The sequence below is a fragment of the Passer montanus genome, unplaced genomic scaffold (assembly GCF_014805655.1).
Source record: "Passer montanus isolate IOZ18808 unplaced genomic scaffold, ASM1480565v1 scaffold10, whole genome shotgun sequence".
NCBI classification, from domain to species: Eukaryota; Metazoa; Chordata; class Aves; order Passeriformes; family Passeridae; genus Passer; species Passer montanus.
This window is the reverse complement of record NW_024356505.1, coordinates 23621118-23639316: the sequence shown is the minus strand read 5'-3', so window position 1 is coordinate 23639316 and position 18199 is coordinate 23621118. Positions and strand designations below refer to the sequence as shown.

Genomic DNA, 18199 nt, shown 5'->3' with positions numbered 1-18199 from the left:
GGTGGAGGCTCATGATCAGAGGGCTTTTGTGGTTTTTGGGTTTCATTTTACAAGTGGAGATTATATGAAAGCAGGAAAAATTTGATTTGTTCACATCTCCTCTTTAACTGCTAGTCCATCTCGGGTTCATCAGCATGTTTCTTAATGATTTTCTATCATCCAAGTCAGCACAGAAAATACTTACTTGAAATTAGGTTCAGGACAGATCCATGCAAGACCTGAATCAAAATGCTGTGGTTTGATGATGAACAAGTAATATAATCTCCCTTGAGACATCTTAGACTTGCTCTTGGTTATGATGTCCTGCAGCCTGTGACTGACTTAGAGAATGTCATTTGGATATTCTATCTAACTTTCCTCTATTTGACATTGTTGTCATTTATCCCCCTATTTCTAATAGAAATTTATTTTAATTAGCCTTCTGGGTTTTATCTGTATGTTTTCTTGGGTATTTTTAATTTTCCCTTTTTGATTATGATATATCAGTCTGAATTTTTAGATTATGATCGGTCAATCAATCTGAATTTTCTAGGAGCTTTCCTTTACATTAGGCTAAGTTGCTGTTCTGCAATTCGGTATACTGGTTTTGAAAACTGTGAGTTCGTTGCCTCATTTGCTTTTCAGATTATCTTTCTGGTAGGCTTTATTTCTTTGTTGTCCAAGTTGGAATTTTTTTCTTTTCTGAGAATGCTGAACTTGCTCTGGACATTCAGGTTCTCAGTTAGTTCTGCTCTAAAAACCTAGAACGGGAAGTCCCATAGAGTCTTTTTGTGGAGAGCAGAGGAAGAGAAAATGATCTTTAGTACTTCTTAAGGATCTGGTGTTTTGTGTCCTATTAGCTTTTCTGACCAGTCAAGTCATTGGACTTTATGTTGGGAGCCCTCCATTTTCTTGAAGACTTTGGATAATAAGCCAGAACCTGCTTATACACAGTCTTAAGTCTATAATTGTATTTGTTACCAAGTGATTTGTTACAGTCTATCAAAAAGAAAGATAAAGAGCAGCTGGTACTGTTCACAACTTCATAGGCTAGGCTGAATTTTGGATACATTGTCACATTTCCTTTATATAGAAATCCTTTTTGTCATCTTTTCTTCTTGAGCATTTCTCTTGGATTTTTTCTCTTTGACATGAAAGAAGCTGAAGGTTTTACACACAATGCTTATGAGCTTTTCATGTAGAAGGGTTGAAGATATCAAAGCAACAAGGACTGAACACTGTTGCATTCATAAGTTATCTGAAGTTACTTTGCCTCTTTTTCAACTAGTTAGATAAGCAGTTTTTAATTAAATAAATAATTAAAATTATTTATAAGCCATTTTAAAGGTACTGCCAGTAATTTTAGCAGTGACAAAAAACCAGACTAAATTGCAAACTTGAGGAATTAGCATGTCTTTGCAGATTGTACTCAGAGCACTGGCTCTCACAGTATTGCATATTTTCCAAATAGGGTAGGAGTTACTAACTGGAATTGCTCTTGGCCACGGGTGGTAAAAATGCCACTGAAATGGTCAAGTCTCTTCTTTGACTATCCACATGTTCTCCTTTAAACCTTTCTTCTTATTCTGATCTCTTCTCTTGCCACAGCTGTTCGCAGTAGGAAGATATGGGGAGGTACTTGTTATTTTTTGCTGCTTTTTTGGGGCTGTTTTTCCTCCATGCACTGTAGCAGCTCCCTGTGAGTGCAGCCAGGGCTGGAACTGCTTTTCCCGGGCGGTGCCAGGGATTTGTGGGCTTGGTGTGGCCCCTGGGTGGCGCTGTGCTGATGCGGATGGAAACGGGAATGGGTTCAGAAATTTGAGTCTTGGCAAAAGTGCTTTTCCAAGCAAGAGAAACTAGCTTTGTGACAAGAGGCATAAATATTCATTTTCTTAGTTGATCCTTGGTCTTATCAGATGTCTTCCAGTCATCTCTCTTCGTGGAGTGAGGATATTCACAGAATAAACTTCGATTTAGTGCAGCTAGCCTCCTTTTGTTTCTTTGTAAATCATCTGAGCGTAGTTTTTGCTTTTGTGTTTCTCCTCTCTGTTGGCTAATTCTGAAGGAGGCATGGGTAGATAGATCAGTGACTACAAGCTGAAGTTAACCTAGGAGCTTTGTACACAGATACACAGTCTGTGTGGCTTGGCTACTGACTATTCAGAATATTCACACTGTGTGGCTACAGTTATAGCCAGAATCACAGCACTCTCTAATCTGTACTCTCTAGTTATCAGAGTTCTCATCTAGTTATCTGTCAGGGGGACAAAGTACTTAATCATAGAATTATTTTGATAATTTTCTGAATAGTAAATATTATTTACATGTGACTTAGATGTTCTGTGCCCAGGTACTGGCTCCTATATCACTTGTTTAGCAGACTGAACTTTACATTGATTTTTTGTTACTGGTTTTTAAGAAGTATCTGTGATGCATAAAATTACTTTTCTAATGTACTGTTGCTTACTTCTGCCACTCATTTCCTTCATTGCACATATAAATGTGCTATTTCTGTATGTTAGCTGTTCCCTAGTTTGCAGGATTCCTCACTAGTTTACTGGTTTTTAAGAAGTATCTGTGATGCATAAAATTACTTTTCTAATTTACTGTTGCTTACTTCTGCCACTCATTTTCTTCATTGTACATATAAATGTGCTATTTCTGTATGTTATCTGTTCCCTAGTTTGCAGGATTCTTCACTAGTTTTTTTAATTGGGCTATAGCTCTCTTTCCCCCAGCTCAAAGAAAGGATGAATTGTGTCAGCATATGGCAATTTATAGCCACTCAGCTATTAGCCAGGGAGGTAATGGGGTTTTGCTGAGCATAATGTGTGCACCCCTGAATATTTTAATTCCAAGCAAGTTTGAAGGTAATCTGTGAAAGCACAGCTTTCAGATCAAAGAATTCTACACTGCAAAGAGCCTTTTAATATCTATAGCTCAACTCTAAGGAAAGACTTGTACTTTCAGACACAAAGGCAGTGAACAAACAAAGAATTCTACACTGCAAAGAGCCTTTTAATACCTATAGCTCACACTCTAAGGAAAGACTTGTATTTTCAGACACAAAGGCAGTGAACAAGCTCATGTTTGTAAATTTTTTGGGTTTTGATTTTCAGAATTGGATATAGAGGGACTTTTGCTTAACAGTAGAGGGGAAAAATTAAACCATTACTGTAATAACTGTTCTGCACTGTTCCAAAATTCAGTGAGGTAAAACTTGAAGTTGGTGAAGGGAGTATAGCATGCCTGGTGCTGCAGAGTTCACTTCTGCGAATCCAGGAATCTTTTAAATTCGGAATGGCTTCTTTCACTTGCTGTGGTCCTGAGGCTTTAGCCCATGGATAAACAGTTTTATGCTGTTGTACACAGATGACTGGTGGTAAAAATTATGGTTGAGACTTAGTGTTTTAGAGGGCACTTTCAAATATGGAAGTCAGTGTTCAACAAAATAAAGGAAATGCAGATATTCTTAAACTGATCATAGTGTGTGCTTCCAGTGTGTGCTGCTCTTGTTAGACAGCATTTGGGGTTCTAGCAGAGCTGTTCTAAGCAGGCAGTACTTGGAGCTCCTTAGATGATGTATACGAAAGCCCAGAGCTTCTTCCAAATCTGTATAATTAGGTTCGAAGCTTGAATTTTGAAGTACTTTCTCTTTATTTATATTAGAGGACCTCAAATAAGGCTCTATAAGTGCTCTTCCAATCAGTAGTACATAAATATTTCAGCTGTTCCTGGCAGCTGTGTGTGTTTGAGAGCTTTAAATAGAAGTCAGCATTGAAAATCAAATTAGTTTTTCTGCTTAAAAAATTATTATTTCAAAAATTGTGTTTTATTATTCAGAATGTGAAGTGCATAAGATAAATATGGTCAAGGAACTCTAAGAAAAAAGAGGGAGAGAGGAAAAAGCATTCGTTTATCCATGTATATGGGGTTTTCTCTTCTTGAAGATAGCTGTTCTTCTTAGATTTTTCTAAGAATAATTGTGATGTAAATTGCAAGTCTTCCCCTCCTACAAAGTCCAAGAGGCTTTTAAATGAGGCTATCAACAAGAACCTGTTAAAACTATGAGTCTGGGTCTTATTTTATAGAGATATCTTATTTATAGAGAGAGTTATATATTTTTTACTATAGCTTGATGATTTGTTATTGTTACTAAAACTGCATAACTTAAAATTGTTATTACTTGACCAATTTTGAAAGTAAGAAAAAATGGCTTAAAATAGAATGTGCAGATTTTTCTTGGATAAATGTTGTGTTTTCTTTTGAACAGAACTTCTTGGCATACACAAACAGGCAACAGTAGGCTTTTTGACGTTGATGGAATCGCTGAGATATTGTAAGGTAAGCTGTTTTCTACATCATTTAAAATTTTTCTTTCATTAAGGTGTTGTGGGCTTTTTTAACAGTATTACTGAAAGCTTTACTGTGTACTGTTGGAGATCTTAAAGAACATCCAAATAATATCCAAATTCATATATTGAGACATATATGAAACATATATTAAGACAAATATGTAAAAAATTTAAATGCATCTTACTGAGTAAATGTTCTTTGGTGCTATTTAGATTAGAACTTTATTGCACCAATTGATTATTGTTAGTTAGAAGCTTATGTTTTTATGGAAATAACTCTAGCTAAATTTTGTAGATGGTTTTAAAACTGTGAAGTCCCAAAAGGGCTTGCTGTTGTGTTGCAATTTTATTGATCTCTTTTTATGCCTTCACTCTCTTCCATTTAAAATAAATATCTGTAAGTAAAAATGATAAAACTACTATTAAGCAACTCTATTCTAAATACAATATATTCAAAATGTAGGAGGTATTTTATGTATTTATCTCTGAACATTTGAAAGTTGCTGGTGCACCTTAGTCCATTTTGTTTCTTCCTGTTGTGACAGAATTTCTTGATTTCTGGTTTTTATATGAGAAATAAAAAAAACCCTCATGGCTCGAGATAAAGGCAGTTTAGTAGGGAAAACAAAAGCCACACACACAAGCAAAACAAAATAAGAAATTAATTATGGTTTTTGATGGACAGGCAGGCATCCAGCCATGTCCAGGAGAACACAGTTCCATCAAGTGTAACAGTTACTTCGCAAGATGCCATCACTCCAAATGTCCCCCCATTCCTCCTTCTTCCCTCCCACTTTATATCCTTTGGTCACTAATTCTATTCCATTCCAACAGCACATTCCACCCCTTATTCCATACCCTTTATGTCATGCTCAGGTCCCACACTATTCAATACAACCTCATTGAACACCACCCCTCTTTTCACCCTTTGTTATAAAATATATCTGTCATTCCCTTAGTCTGACCACCCCTGCTGAATGTCTGTACCATGTCCATGAAATGTCCTTTGAGTTCATTCAGTCCCTGCTTTGGGCTCCATGTGTTCAGGTGGTCACTCCAAGTAGGAGATGTGGTGCTGCCTGGAGTCATTGGGCACCAAAGCCAGCTCAGGACAGGTCACTGCTGTGCTGCATCTGCTTCCTGTAAGGCTGCTCCTCCACTGCTTCAGGTGGTTCCTGTTACAGTAATTCCTGCAACAGCAACTGGAATCATGGCTTACAACAAATGAAAGACATCCATTACAACCTCTGCCCTTGGTCCTTGGGCCAGGTTGTCTGTTTTAATGGTGCAGTCAACTCCTTCACTTCTTCTCTGGCTGGCTGCAGCAAGGGACTCCTGCTGTAGGGCACCATTAGTACAGTCCATGTGCTGGTCCTTTGTGGGCTGCAAGGGATTCTGTACTTCCCCTCTTCCAGTGTGGGGTCCCACCCATGGGCAACAGCCCTCCCTGAGCTTATCCAGCATCCCCTATGGGGTCCTGGCTGTTCTACAAAGACTGCTTTTGAAACAGCATTAATACTCTTTAATTCGTTAACCTTTTTGGTTGTTCTTTGCTTTATTTGTAGTCTGTATTAAATTCTTTAGCTTGTCTCAGAGTTGAAGAGAATAATGTAGTTGGCAGGATGTTGGTGTATTGACTGCAACTGGGTGTCCTCTAATTTATTAAATAAATGTCAATTCTGAATTAATTAATCCACAAACAATTAATAAATCAAGTGGCCTTCTACTTTTCATTAGCATCTGATGGTAGTATTGTTAAGCATAGTACTTGTCTGCAAGCTAAATACATCATTTTATTGAACATTTTATAACAGTGGAGTCCTAACTATGCTGAAAACTACCTAAATTTTCGTTAACTTGGTCACTAACTTGGTGAACTTTCTGGTTTCTCCAAATGTCCCTGTATTTCTGATTTTGTATTTCTGATTTTGCTGTACCTTTTTAGGTTGGCTCCTATTTGAAATCTCCAAAATTTCCCATTTGGATACTTGGCAGTGAAACACACCTCACAGTCTTCTTTGCCAAGGTATGTTAGATGTGGTTTTGGTAACCTCAGGCAGATAAACACCACATAAATTCAAAGTACAGATCTTGCTACAAGATGACTTTTATGTGGCTTTAATGTAAAAACATAGTCACTGAAACTGTTAATTAAGCCTTTCCTTGGAGGCAAAGTTGTTCCCGTACTTCAGCAATATTTCATAACTTGCTGTGTGAAATCTTGTGGTTTTAGCCTAATTTATTGGGCTGGGGCTGGTTTATGCTTTGGAACACCATGCTTGGGATAAGTACTGTCTTAAATTTCTATAGTGTAAGAGAGATTTATGTAATAGTTTAATCTCCCTGACAGTACTTTCACAGTTCTTAATCTGTAGTTGGTTGATCTACATTTAAAATACATATCAGGATTGTCACAATAATTCTTTATATATTCTGTCAGATATCTGCTGTAGCCTGTAAAACATAAAATGCTTTCGGGAGGACTCTCAGTTTAAAATCTTAGACCAGATTTTCCAAGGAGACAATTTCTGGTTCTTTAATTGAAGATTGTAAGTTGTTTATCTTAAATTTTAGTTTTATAGAACACTTGTTTCAGATTAAAAAATTGATTGAACTTTGAATGGTATATTTAGTCTATTTATTGGTACTTATTAGAAGTTAGCTTCCCTGCACCTCATGTGTGAAAAAGTTAATTAAAAGTTTAACTATAAATCTTGAAAATACATACTAGAACATATGACAAAGATAAAACTGTAAATTCTCAAACTGTTGAATTTCCTAAAGTAAAACTTTTGTCTAATCTTTAGAAAGACAACACAAATGCCAAGGTTTTTCTTACTAAGAAACAAACCTCCACAATATATTGAAAGTTTGTGGAGTAGTATTTTTTAATCTTTAAACTTAAATTTTAAAAAATCCTTGAAATTAATAAGCCAGTTTTACACAATGCTTTTTTTTTTGCAAATTTTTAATCCCTAATATCAGATAAATATTCTTTCTTCCTTACTCCATGAAATAGAAAACTCCATATTCACCTTTGGATATTTGTTTTCTGCTTTCTTCCCAGTCTTTCCTAGTAAAGCTTTTTTATTTCAATTTTGAAATTTTATCCCCAGTTTTTCTGAATGATATCATCAAAGTCAGTACCATGCAGACAGCAATGTGATGCAAATAGGTATAATTGCTCTGTAAATGGCAGTCCAGGGTTCCTGTCACAATGTTATCACAGTTAATGCTCAGTGTCTGCAGAGGCTGTTTCCTGACAGAAATCCACTTCTAATGCTCTTTCTGCTAGGATGCTGAAGGCCGTTTCCTGGATTTAGAGTAAATGGGTATCAGTATCTGGTGTTTCCAACTGGTTCTCCTTTCTTCACTGAACTCCACTTAGGCTGTAGAACTTCAGCCTGTGATTATTAAAAAGCAGAATAAAGAATTGACATGGTCTTGGCAAAGAATTTCCTAGATGTTTTAATTGTTGTTGTTGTTATTACACAGAGCAGGAGCTGAAGGTGTGTAAAAGCTGTTAGTTTTTGAATTTGAGGTCTAACCTCACCCTTTCTAAAGTAGCTGTTGTTGAGCATTTCAGGTAGAGATGTCAGCTGCAGTGGAAATACAAATTGTGTTGACAATCAGTTATTGTATCAATTGCAGCTACATGTTGAAAACTACAGGAAGAAACTTGAATTTGTTGTCAGTGGTTAATCAGCAAGTTGTTAAAAAATTACACAATGTGTAATTGTGTAAATGGTGTTTAGTACTGAGGCCGTAGCTTCTAGTTTGGTGGTGAGTTTGATTACATGAGAAAGAAATGTTCAGAATGGAAAGAGAAAAATGAACTGTGGAGCCAAAAACCAGAGATTAATTAATTAATCAAGCTGCATGTATTTTACAGGAGCATAAAGCCTTATTTTTAAATAGAATAATGTTAGGCAATTATTAATTATTCTGTTAAGCAGAACAGTAGTCAGTTTTGTCATTAGCTGAGTAATTTGGTTCAGAAATCTAGAAACAGCAATCTTCCTAGGCTACTGTTGCTATAGACAACTAGCATGGGAAAATTAGGGGACAGAACAGAATCTTCATTTTCTTGAGCTTGGAGGTTTAGCAAGCAAAAGGTTTTACTCATATTCTGCATTCTGCTCTACTTAAAGAAAGCTGGCTGCTGTTCAATTAGTATTTAGATGTTTGACTCAGATTTTTTTACATTAGATGAATTGTAGACATTTTTCTCCTATCAGTGGAATGAATGATAAACTGCTGCACTTTTCTATCTCAGAACATTTTTATTTAAATATTGTAGACTTCTATTGTTGTCTGCCAGAATATATTTGCACTGCTCTGAATGTGGACCATTCTTTTAGCTGTGACTGTGAGGAATGTTTTATTTTGTAAAATAAATGATTCTGTTCATAGCTGATGTTTTAAAACTCTATATATTTTCAATGGATTTTAATGTACAAAATGCAGCACAGTATCTTTGACTGAAGGTCACACTTATAGCTTGAAGTGACAATTAATTAAATAAAGTGTGTAATTGGGCTTAAGCTCCCTTGTAACTGATGCTGCATGAAACAGCTGTAAACAGAGACAGTTGAGCCAATTCCTAGTTTTAAGGTGAGTCTACAGTGAGTCAGCAATTTCTCCTGTTACTAAAAGAGTAAGTTTTCCTGCATGGTCTTCATCTGCACATCTTGACTGTCTTAGCATTTCTGTACATACCCAGTGAGTTATTAACCTTGTTTTAGTACAGAGATTTGGAGATAGAGAGAAATAACAAATAATTTCTTTGTTGTTTTCATTGAAGCACATTTTATTAAAGGTAATATCAGTAGTTTTATTGTCTGGCACTTAACCAACCTGTCATCAGCCAAATAATTATTTGTAATTAGATCTTTTGGAAAGAAAATAGAATCTTGAAATATGTGAAATGAAACTTCACATCTTCATTTATAGAACAGACTGTCTTGAGCAAAAATACTACAGCTTGTTCTGCAGATAGGTAAATGTTGAAGTCAGAAAGCACATGCAAATATCTATATTATCAAAATAGTTATTCAAAACACTGATAGTTATGTGTGTCCTAATAGAGTTGGAAAAAATTTGTGAATCATTGCAGGGGGGGTCCTGCAAAAGAACCATAAGTAGTACCATCATATTATTTTTCTTCACAACTGTTGTGTGTGTAAAGTCAGAAAGCTGTTTAATGCTCAGCAGTCCAAATTTAACATTTTCTACAAAAATAAGTTTGGCTATTACTCTTAGTGGTCATGGATTGTGCATTTGCAACAAGGTAGATTTTGCCTGAGAAAGGTGAGTATGTAGATTATTTGTAGGCTACTAAATCTAAGCAGCCATCATTTCTGCCTCTCCCTACCTACTCTTCCTTTCAGTGAATAGAAAAACTTTCAAATGGCTTCAGTCCAACAAAAGTAAACAAGGAATCTTTCATCTGACACCATGAGTTTCTCTGCATGCTCTGTCAGACGGTGTAAAGGCAAATATGTGATATTTTAAATGTTCTCTAAAAATCAACTTTATCACTACAGTCTTTTTGTATTTTTTTTTCTCTTTCATTGTAGAGATAAGAGAGAGTAGGAAGTGGGGCAGCTCTGAATAAGGCTGCGATGTTCGGGATGAAATGTTGTACAGGCATTTTGTAATTATTTTTATGATATTCATAGGAAGTTATGAGAAGCTGAGACAATTCAGAACTTTTAGGACTGTCAAAGTGGGGTCAGACACTGTATAAAAGAGTACCAACAAGTTGAAATGTTATGCAAAATATAACAAGAATATGTTCCACTGCAAACAATAGGAAGAAAAACAGGAGATGAATAGTGCTTTCTAAATATGGTCTGTGACATGCAAATCCACATTGTGTTGAAGTCTGAATTCAGACTCATTGAAAGTGAAAAGACAGCATGGAATAAATGTATGTCTGGTGACTTCAGGTGATTGAAGCTGTGGGGACACTTCAGCTGTGTAGGTGTTCAAACAATTTCCTTTGTTTCTATGTCTTTGAGCACAGAGGCCACCACAGAATTTGCTATCCATTTTCAGTTACAGCATTGTGGCATTTCTAGACTTGAAGAGTCAGATAAGCAGAGAAAACACCTGTTTGAGAAATCTGAATAAGTTGCAAATTACTGCTTTTGAAGGAAAATGTCCTGTCCTGGACTCCTGGAACCACATGGGTTTCGGATTACATTTTTTATTTCTCTGACTTTGATCACTGTAACCTGTTCTACACATTCTCAGGGCCTTTCTTCTGCATCCTTGATAGCATTGTCTCCCAGAAGAAAGAGCACTGACTTCTCTTCCTAAACAATCTCTTTCATCAGGGTTCAGCTGAGGGGCACCTCACCAAACACTGACAGTGCTATAGGAGAGCCTAAATGTGGGTCAGTGGTGTTTACCAGAGCAGGGCAGAGGAGGAGTGCTAGTTGGTGCAGCATTTAAGCTCAGAACACCAACAGAGATTGTCGGTGGTGTGAAAGGAAATGAAATGCACGTGTAAAAATTCAGTCATTATTAGTATGTGTTAACACCTTTGGTTTCTACAAAAATAACCTATGTGTATCCTTTAATTTAAGAACTCTTCTACTTAGGGAAGGGAGAAGAATATCTATGCACCCATGACCAGTAAATGCAGGTAACCAAATTTTGGAAAAGTATGTTTTCATCACAGAAGAAATTATCACATTTTGAAGATTCCGCTTCAGGAAATGGTTACAGAGCATGTGGTTATAGGGTCTGTAGGTTTCAGGAGTAAGAGAAGTTGGTTCTGTTGGAACAGTCTGGACAGCTACCTGGAAATTGATATAGATGTGTGAAGCAACAGCAGAAATAATTTCTAGACTAAAGTAGGGTTCCCATTTTCTGTGTGCTGTTTCAGAGCAGGGAGGCAAATGCTGTTCTGTTTTTGACAATAGCACTCACCTGACTGATTCAGTATTGACTCCTCAAATATTCCTATTGTGAATTTAAGAGCTCCTTTCTGCAGGAAGAGACCCATTTTTATAATTAATGTTGATGGAGGATGTTTCCTGTGGGAACTGTGGGCTCCCAAAAAGAATTGAAGTTACTCTTTGGTTGGTTTAAGATTTGTAGTGTAAATGCTATTGCTTAATGAATTTAAGTTGTTCTTAATAACATAGTATTTCATGAGTTCATAAGCAATTTCAAATGAATTTTCTAGTAGAAAGGCCAGCTTTGAGGTCTATTGTTGGCAGAGGACATACCAAAATAAAGTACTTCTGAAAGGTTCTAACCTACTCTAGCTTTGCAAGATCACAGAGCATAAGTATGAAGGCTTGTTCTGCTATTTGTGGGTCTACTCTGATTTTACTTGCAGGTTAATTAGTTCCTATGACAAATGTGTGGTCCTTTTTGTGAACAAGTACTTCTGAACAGTTTGTTTATTGTTTGTTTGGAAGGTTTTCTGTGGGAGAACTTGTTATGTTCATGTCAGTGATTTTCACACCAGCATTTATCAAGTAACTTTTAGATTTTGTCAAAATTTTTCATTCTAGTAAAAGAGATTCTGTATGTGAGGCAACAGTTTGTGGTGGCATATTTCTTTCTAATGAAACAGTTCATGACAGCAATTTACCCAGAGTGGCTTTGTCTTCCCTAAAGATAAAAAATCTGAAGCCTTGTCACGTATGAAGCCTCTGCGATTTTTCGGAGGTTTTTTGGTGGGTTTACTTGCGTGTTGTTGATTTTTTTTTTTTTCAGAGGGAATGTTTGGTTTTAGTTTTTTTGTTTAATTAGAAATATGATTTTGGTTTTAAGTGGATTTGGCTTTCATGAGAAACTGTAGACATCAAGCAGTTTTTAGATTGCTCAAGAAAAATATTTGTTTCATTTTATTTTCCTGTTTCCCACATTGTTTGAATGAGCAGCCAATTCTGATAGCTTCTAGGAAATAGTAGATCTCTGTCTAATCATAATTTTGATGGTCTCTACTTCAGCTTTACTGCAAAAAAAAAAAATACTGGGGAAGGCAAAGCCCCTCTGAGTTACTATACTTATTGAGAAGAATTTGTCCTGAAATGTTACGCATTTTGATACTGCTCTGTGCTCAGGTAGATGAGAGAATGCCTTTGAACTGACTCTGGGCATGCTGTTTCCACACCTAGGTAAAGTCTTGTAAAATGGGGTATGGGGAGTAGTTCTGGCAGTTCCAATAGTAACTTTCCATTCAGCAACACTTAGATGTAAAAATTGAAAATGAAACACTGCCACTTGTTGCATGAGTTACACTTTAAAAGGAAGGAAGGATAAGAGAATAAAGGATAGAAAACCAGTGCAATAAGAGAACCTTTTCTAGATCCACAAATCAAAAAGGAAGGAATTTCCTACAAACTGTTAAGCTCTCAATTTAGTCTTGCAGCAGCACTTCTGAATAGGAAAACTTGGAAAGAAAATATGGCTAAGTAATGACCATGAATATCACATTAAACATTTTTAGGAAGACTGTCTCCTTAATCATTTCAAGTCTATTTTAAATACAGTTAGGAGGAAAAGTTATTGTAGAGGCAATGCATCAATTTACTTTTCCAATTTCCTAGTTCCTTTCAAACTGTGTGTACTCTGTTTACTTTCTGCTTGCTGCATTTGCATTTCAGTTGGTTAAGAAACAAACTTTTGTCTGATTTTTAAAAATTACCACTAAGTTGTTAGTAAATATGTGGGAACATATTTGAGTCTAATGGGTAATCATTTCCTTGAGACAATATTTGGGCCATAACTTGATGGATACATCGTGTCTGAACATGAGCTAGCTCTGTGTTTATTGGAAAGCTTGTGGTGAATGTATAAGGCACCTGTTGTGAAAAATGTACAGAGCAGTATAGAAATGGTGGATCATTTCATGCCCCTTTGTAGGATGTGCTGTCCTGAGGAGTACATTTTCCTTTTCCTCCTATTAGCATGTATGACTTTCATATATAAACTGAAATTGGGGGTTGGGAGGTAACAAATTGGGTCCTACCTCACAGGAAAACTTCTAGAAGGAATTGCAACCTCCTGTCTTAGGAAGGAGGAGGCTATGAGCAGCATCTAGTTTGCATGTACATTAGCCTACCAATGGAAAGACTGATTTTTAAAGAAACACATTTTAGTTGTGTCATTCTTTTCTGTAGTATATGCAGAGTGGTTTGCAAGTAGTAAATACATCAAATTAATTTCTAAAGCAATTTTATAAATTATAAAGTCGCTGTCAAATTGTGAAACTAGAGGTACTGGATAGAAAAAAAGGCTGAGAACTTACATAATTCTGTATCCCTTTTAAATGTGAAAGCAATATTGGCTCCAGTTATATTTTATACAACAGCAAAGACATTGGGCCTCCAATGGGTAGATAATGGGTAAATAATTCTGGATTTTAAATTTGGATTAATAGACATACTGGCTCATTGTTAAAATACAATTAATAGAGTTTTTAATAGTATTGAAGTATTTAAAAATCAAATCAGTATTTAACAAATTGTTGCATTTAAAAAATGGTGTTTGTAATTCCAAATCAGGCGAAAAGCGTAATACACACACAGTTAGGAAGATGACATTAGCTTTCTTAATACTTAATCTGGTGTCAAGTGAAGAATTAAGAGTGTTAATTAAGAGCAGTAGAACATCCTTTCCAGAAATCCTGTAAGTGCAGTGCTGTGCTCCAGTGTCCACACCAGGCTTTGGCACAGTGGTGTATTTATGGCAGAGATAGAAGGTGCTGTTTGTCATAAAATGCAACCTCAGTGCATGGAGAGGGGAAAATGTTGAGTTTAGTTTCCTTTTTATTTCCCCCCCCAACAACTGTATATATGCGTGATTGTCAAAGGTTATAAATCAGAGCAGGTCAGTAAATAAGCAAATTTAGGACAGCAACTAGTATATTCCTTATCAGGGGTTATCTTTGTGGAATCATTTCAGAAATTGAATTTTGAGTGAGAAATTTGGAGTAATTTCCGCACAGAATTTTTTAAGAGCCTTAAAAGTTAAACCACTGTCTTCCAAAATGCAGAATTTAATACTATAATAATACAATGAAGAGAAGGCAAATAAAATGAACAACTTCTGCACATGCCCCATGTACCTTTAGATGAGGTAAAAGGTAGAAATCATGAATCTTGATAGTGCCAGGCTCACACCATCCATTCTTTGCTTTACAAAGCACTCTCCCTTTTACTTTATCTTTTAATTGTAGGCTACTAACTGCAGCCTTAAAAGTTAAACCACTGTCTTCCAAAATGCGGAATTTAATACTATAATAATACAATGAAGAGAAGGCAAATAAAATGAACAACTTCTGCACATGCCCCATGTACCTTTAGATGAGGTAAAAGGTAGAAATCATGAATCTTGATAGTGCCAGGCTCACACCATCCATTCTTTGCTTTACAAAGCACTCTCCCTTTTACTTTATCTTTTAATTGTAACCTACTGTATATTTTTAATACCAGACAATAATACCGGTAATACTAAGTGTTGGGAATGTAGTGTTCACCATGTGACAGAGTGGTTGTTCAGCTTATGAACTGATTCTCTGCCTGTTGTGTGATCTGTTTGAAGAAATGAATCTCTATGAGTGGCTGTTAATCCTTGCTCCCTTGTTATAAATACATGTTCTGGATGGAATCCGAGGAATCATTCTTCCCCTTAAATTTTCTTACTGAGAAAATGTCCTGAAGTCATTAATGTATTACAGAACTTAGGAAACAGAGTTTTAAATATAGTTAGTGAATGCCTATTAAAGATATTTTTAAGTGAAGTGTTCTTGGGCAAAACAACAGGGAAATTATTTTGAGGCCATTTTTCTCTTTGCCTGTTTTTTCTCCAAAATGTCTGAAGACCAGATGTTCTTTCTAAGCAGGGCACCATGTATCCTTGGAAGTAGAGGCTTACATATTCTTTTATTCTCTGTTCAGCCTGCCTTATTCCCATGTTCCCAAACCCTACTGGGATAGATGCAGGAACTAGAAACAGTAAATGAGACTCCCAACAGGCCAACATATGCTTCAGTAATAAGAATAGACTTTCAAATAGTAACTCTTATAGTCCTGTTCTGAAACTTTTTGCCAAGTTCTGCTTTTTGCAAAATTCACACACTGTGTAATAAACCTGTGACACGACAGAGTGAACTTGTGTAGAGAAGAATCTCTATCAGGAGACTTTGGATCATTTTACATATGGCAGGAACTTGGTTGAAATCTGTTTAAATTGTCAAAGCTGTTGATCCACAAAACCTTAATACATGTGACAGCTGTGGAATCCCCAGGAACATAGGGTAAATCCATATACAGCATCAGATTTAATCCAAGTACAGTCACAAAGATCTTCAGCAACCAATTTCTAACAATTTTTTAAAAAGCATTGAAAAATAAGTTTTTCATCCCTTTATTTACTCCTTTCATAGCAATAACAGCTTTGTTGAGTACAAAATAAAAATAACATCTCTGACCTCTTTTGATAAGGCAGCTCTACTTTCAGGTTAGGATATGTAAATGAATGAATGGAAAGACTAAATGTGGAAGGATACAAAGACAGAGAAAAGGCAGAGACAGGGATTGTCTGTGGAGAAGGGACCTTTGAACTCCTAGCAAAGGTGAAGCACATTTAGTGATACTTTAGCTATTGCCTTAATTTTCTATCTTTCTCCTCTTACATAAGAAGCTACATGTGATTAGCTATGTGAATAACATATTCTTTTGTTTCTAAAACTCAACCTCTTAGCCACCTCACGTAGCAAACTCATTTAGATATTTAAGTACTTTTTTTCCAGTGTTGGTTTGTTTTACCTAAGAAGCTTTTGAAATCTGTTCTCTTTGTATGTTACAGGGAGTCCAGTGCCATTTTCCTCTCCCAGCTGATAGTTTAGGGTATCTTATATGTGTACTTCAAAAATATCTGTTACAGAGGATTGCCAAAGTTGTCAGAGCCTGTGGTATGAAAATGTTGAAGCAGTTCAGGTGTATTTAGAGAAGAAATTCAGAAATTCAGTCACTGCCTATGTGTAGTTAAGAAAGTTTATGCAGCTGGAGTGAAGTGAGATGGGCTTTATAATACAGGTTTAATGAAAAAAATAATGTGTTTTATATTAATAAATAATAAAACATTGTTTTTATAGAAGCTAGTTGCTCTATTCTGCTACTTGTTAGAATTAGCTACCTGAAATAATATACCTCAAAGACCAACATAAATGGCAATACTGCTTTTATAATATATGAAACTGTGATGTTTGTGAATATTTAGTATTTTCTCTGTACATGTAGCAACATGTGCATGTAAAATTTCCTGAAATACAACTTACCATTACTAAATAAGTGTATCCTGTGCCATTATTAATATACTTTTTTTCTTTGTTACTTCACAGAGCTTGTACATTTCACATGAAAAGCTATAAAATATTACTGTTAGGTTAATGAACCAGGCTAAGAATTGTCCTTTAGAAACCCTTGGCTTATTTGACTTACAAAAGAATTGATCTGGTCTATTTTCAAAAAACATTTCATCATTCTGGATTGAAGCAAGTCAGTGTTTTCGACATCCCAAGAGAGAATTATATGGTTTTAGTGGGAAACTGAATACTGTAAGCTGGTTTCCAACATTAAGTGCAACTTTCAGTATTGTTAAAACTGTAGTTAGGAAGATTTAAATTTCTGCAGTCCATCTTGACTGGTTTTAAACTTTGCTATCAAATGTTCCTGACATACATGTTCATTTCCTGCCTCTTTATTGTAATTCCCAAATAGAATTAGTAATATGTTAATACTCACTACTATGTTGTGTAGCAATCAGCTCATGTCTATAGGCTGAAATAGTGTTAGCTGTATAAATAGTATTTGTTACTAGATAGTAATTTTTTTTTACGTAGAAAATGGTAGCATAGTAATAGAAGCTAAAGTTCATCTTGAATTAATTATATTGTGAAGGTTTTGGAAGTCATAAAACATGGAATTTGTTCACTTCCAGATTGATTCCTCTTTAACAACAAAGTTTTGTTGTTATATAGCATTGTGTTCTGTCTTCCAAAAAAAACCAGCTATGTGAATATAATTTGAAAAGCTGCCCTTTCAGATTAAGCTTGTGACTGGAGAGTAGTATGTAATTTAGTTATTAGATAAGAATTCCAGTAAACTCAAATTTGCTGACTCTTGGTCTGTAATTCCAGTAATGTATTTTTACTTGCAAAACAAAGACATTTTGTGTTGATGAGCAAAACAAGCTAGTAACTGAATAAGAAAAATACTATATACCTAATCTTGATTGGTTTTTAGCAATCTCTTGTAATCTGTCCATGAGAGCAAGGAACATGTTGAAGAAGCTCTTTTTTTTTAATGAGTCAACATGAATTGTTGCCTTCTTGATGTTTTAAACTAAACCACCAACATCTGTGGCAATGTAACTGTAAATAGGTATTCTCTGTATACTTTTGAGTTTCTCTTATTTTTAAAAACTGCAACACTGTGGCTTTTTTTGTTGGCTGTCTTATTAAACCACCCTCTCCCAAAGGAATGGAGGATATATTGTGGTTTCTATAACTTCCTTGAGTGTATGTTAAAAGTCCCACCTCCCTGACGAATAGGCTGACAGAGTCCTCAGATTTCTGTTGCTGATTCTTTTTCTTTGGTTTGTGTTCGGTTTTCTTCCACAGCCTCACCCCACCCTTGGATCAAGTAGACTCTCCTTTCTGCCTGGTACTATGGGTGAAGGTGAAAAAGAGTTTGTAGTCCATAGGTAGCTTTTCTTTCTTCCCTATTGAGAACTCTCCTCTGTCCTCAGCAAGGTACTGCAGGTACTGTGGAGTAAATGTAGATGATTCACTTTTGCAAGGCAGTGTACAGCTAGAGCCAATTTGATTCATTTTA

At 35.7% G+C, this 18199-nt stretch overlaps 1 protein-coding gene across 2 annotated transcripts in view; it reads left to right on the top strand.

Moving 5' to 3' along the window:
- The window catches only part of MINDY3 (MINDY lysine 48 deubiquitinase 3), a 46529-nt gene that overhangs the window by 12373 nt on the left and 15957 nt on the right, over nt 1-18199 (top strand). For both annotated transcript variants that reach the window (XM_039707086.1, XM_039707095.1), the window contains exons 9-10: nt 4253-4323; nt 6280-6360. In XM_039707086.1, coding sequence (XP_039563020.1) covers nt 4253-4323; nt 6280-6360 — 152 coding nt within the window. The remainder of the gene's footprint in view (nt 1-4252; nt 4324-6279; nt 6361-18199) is intronic.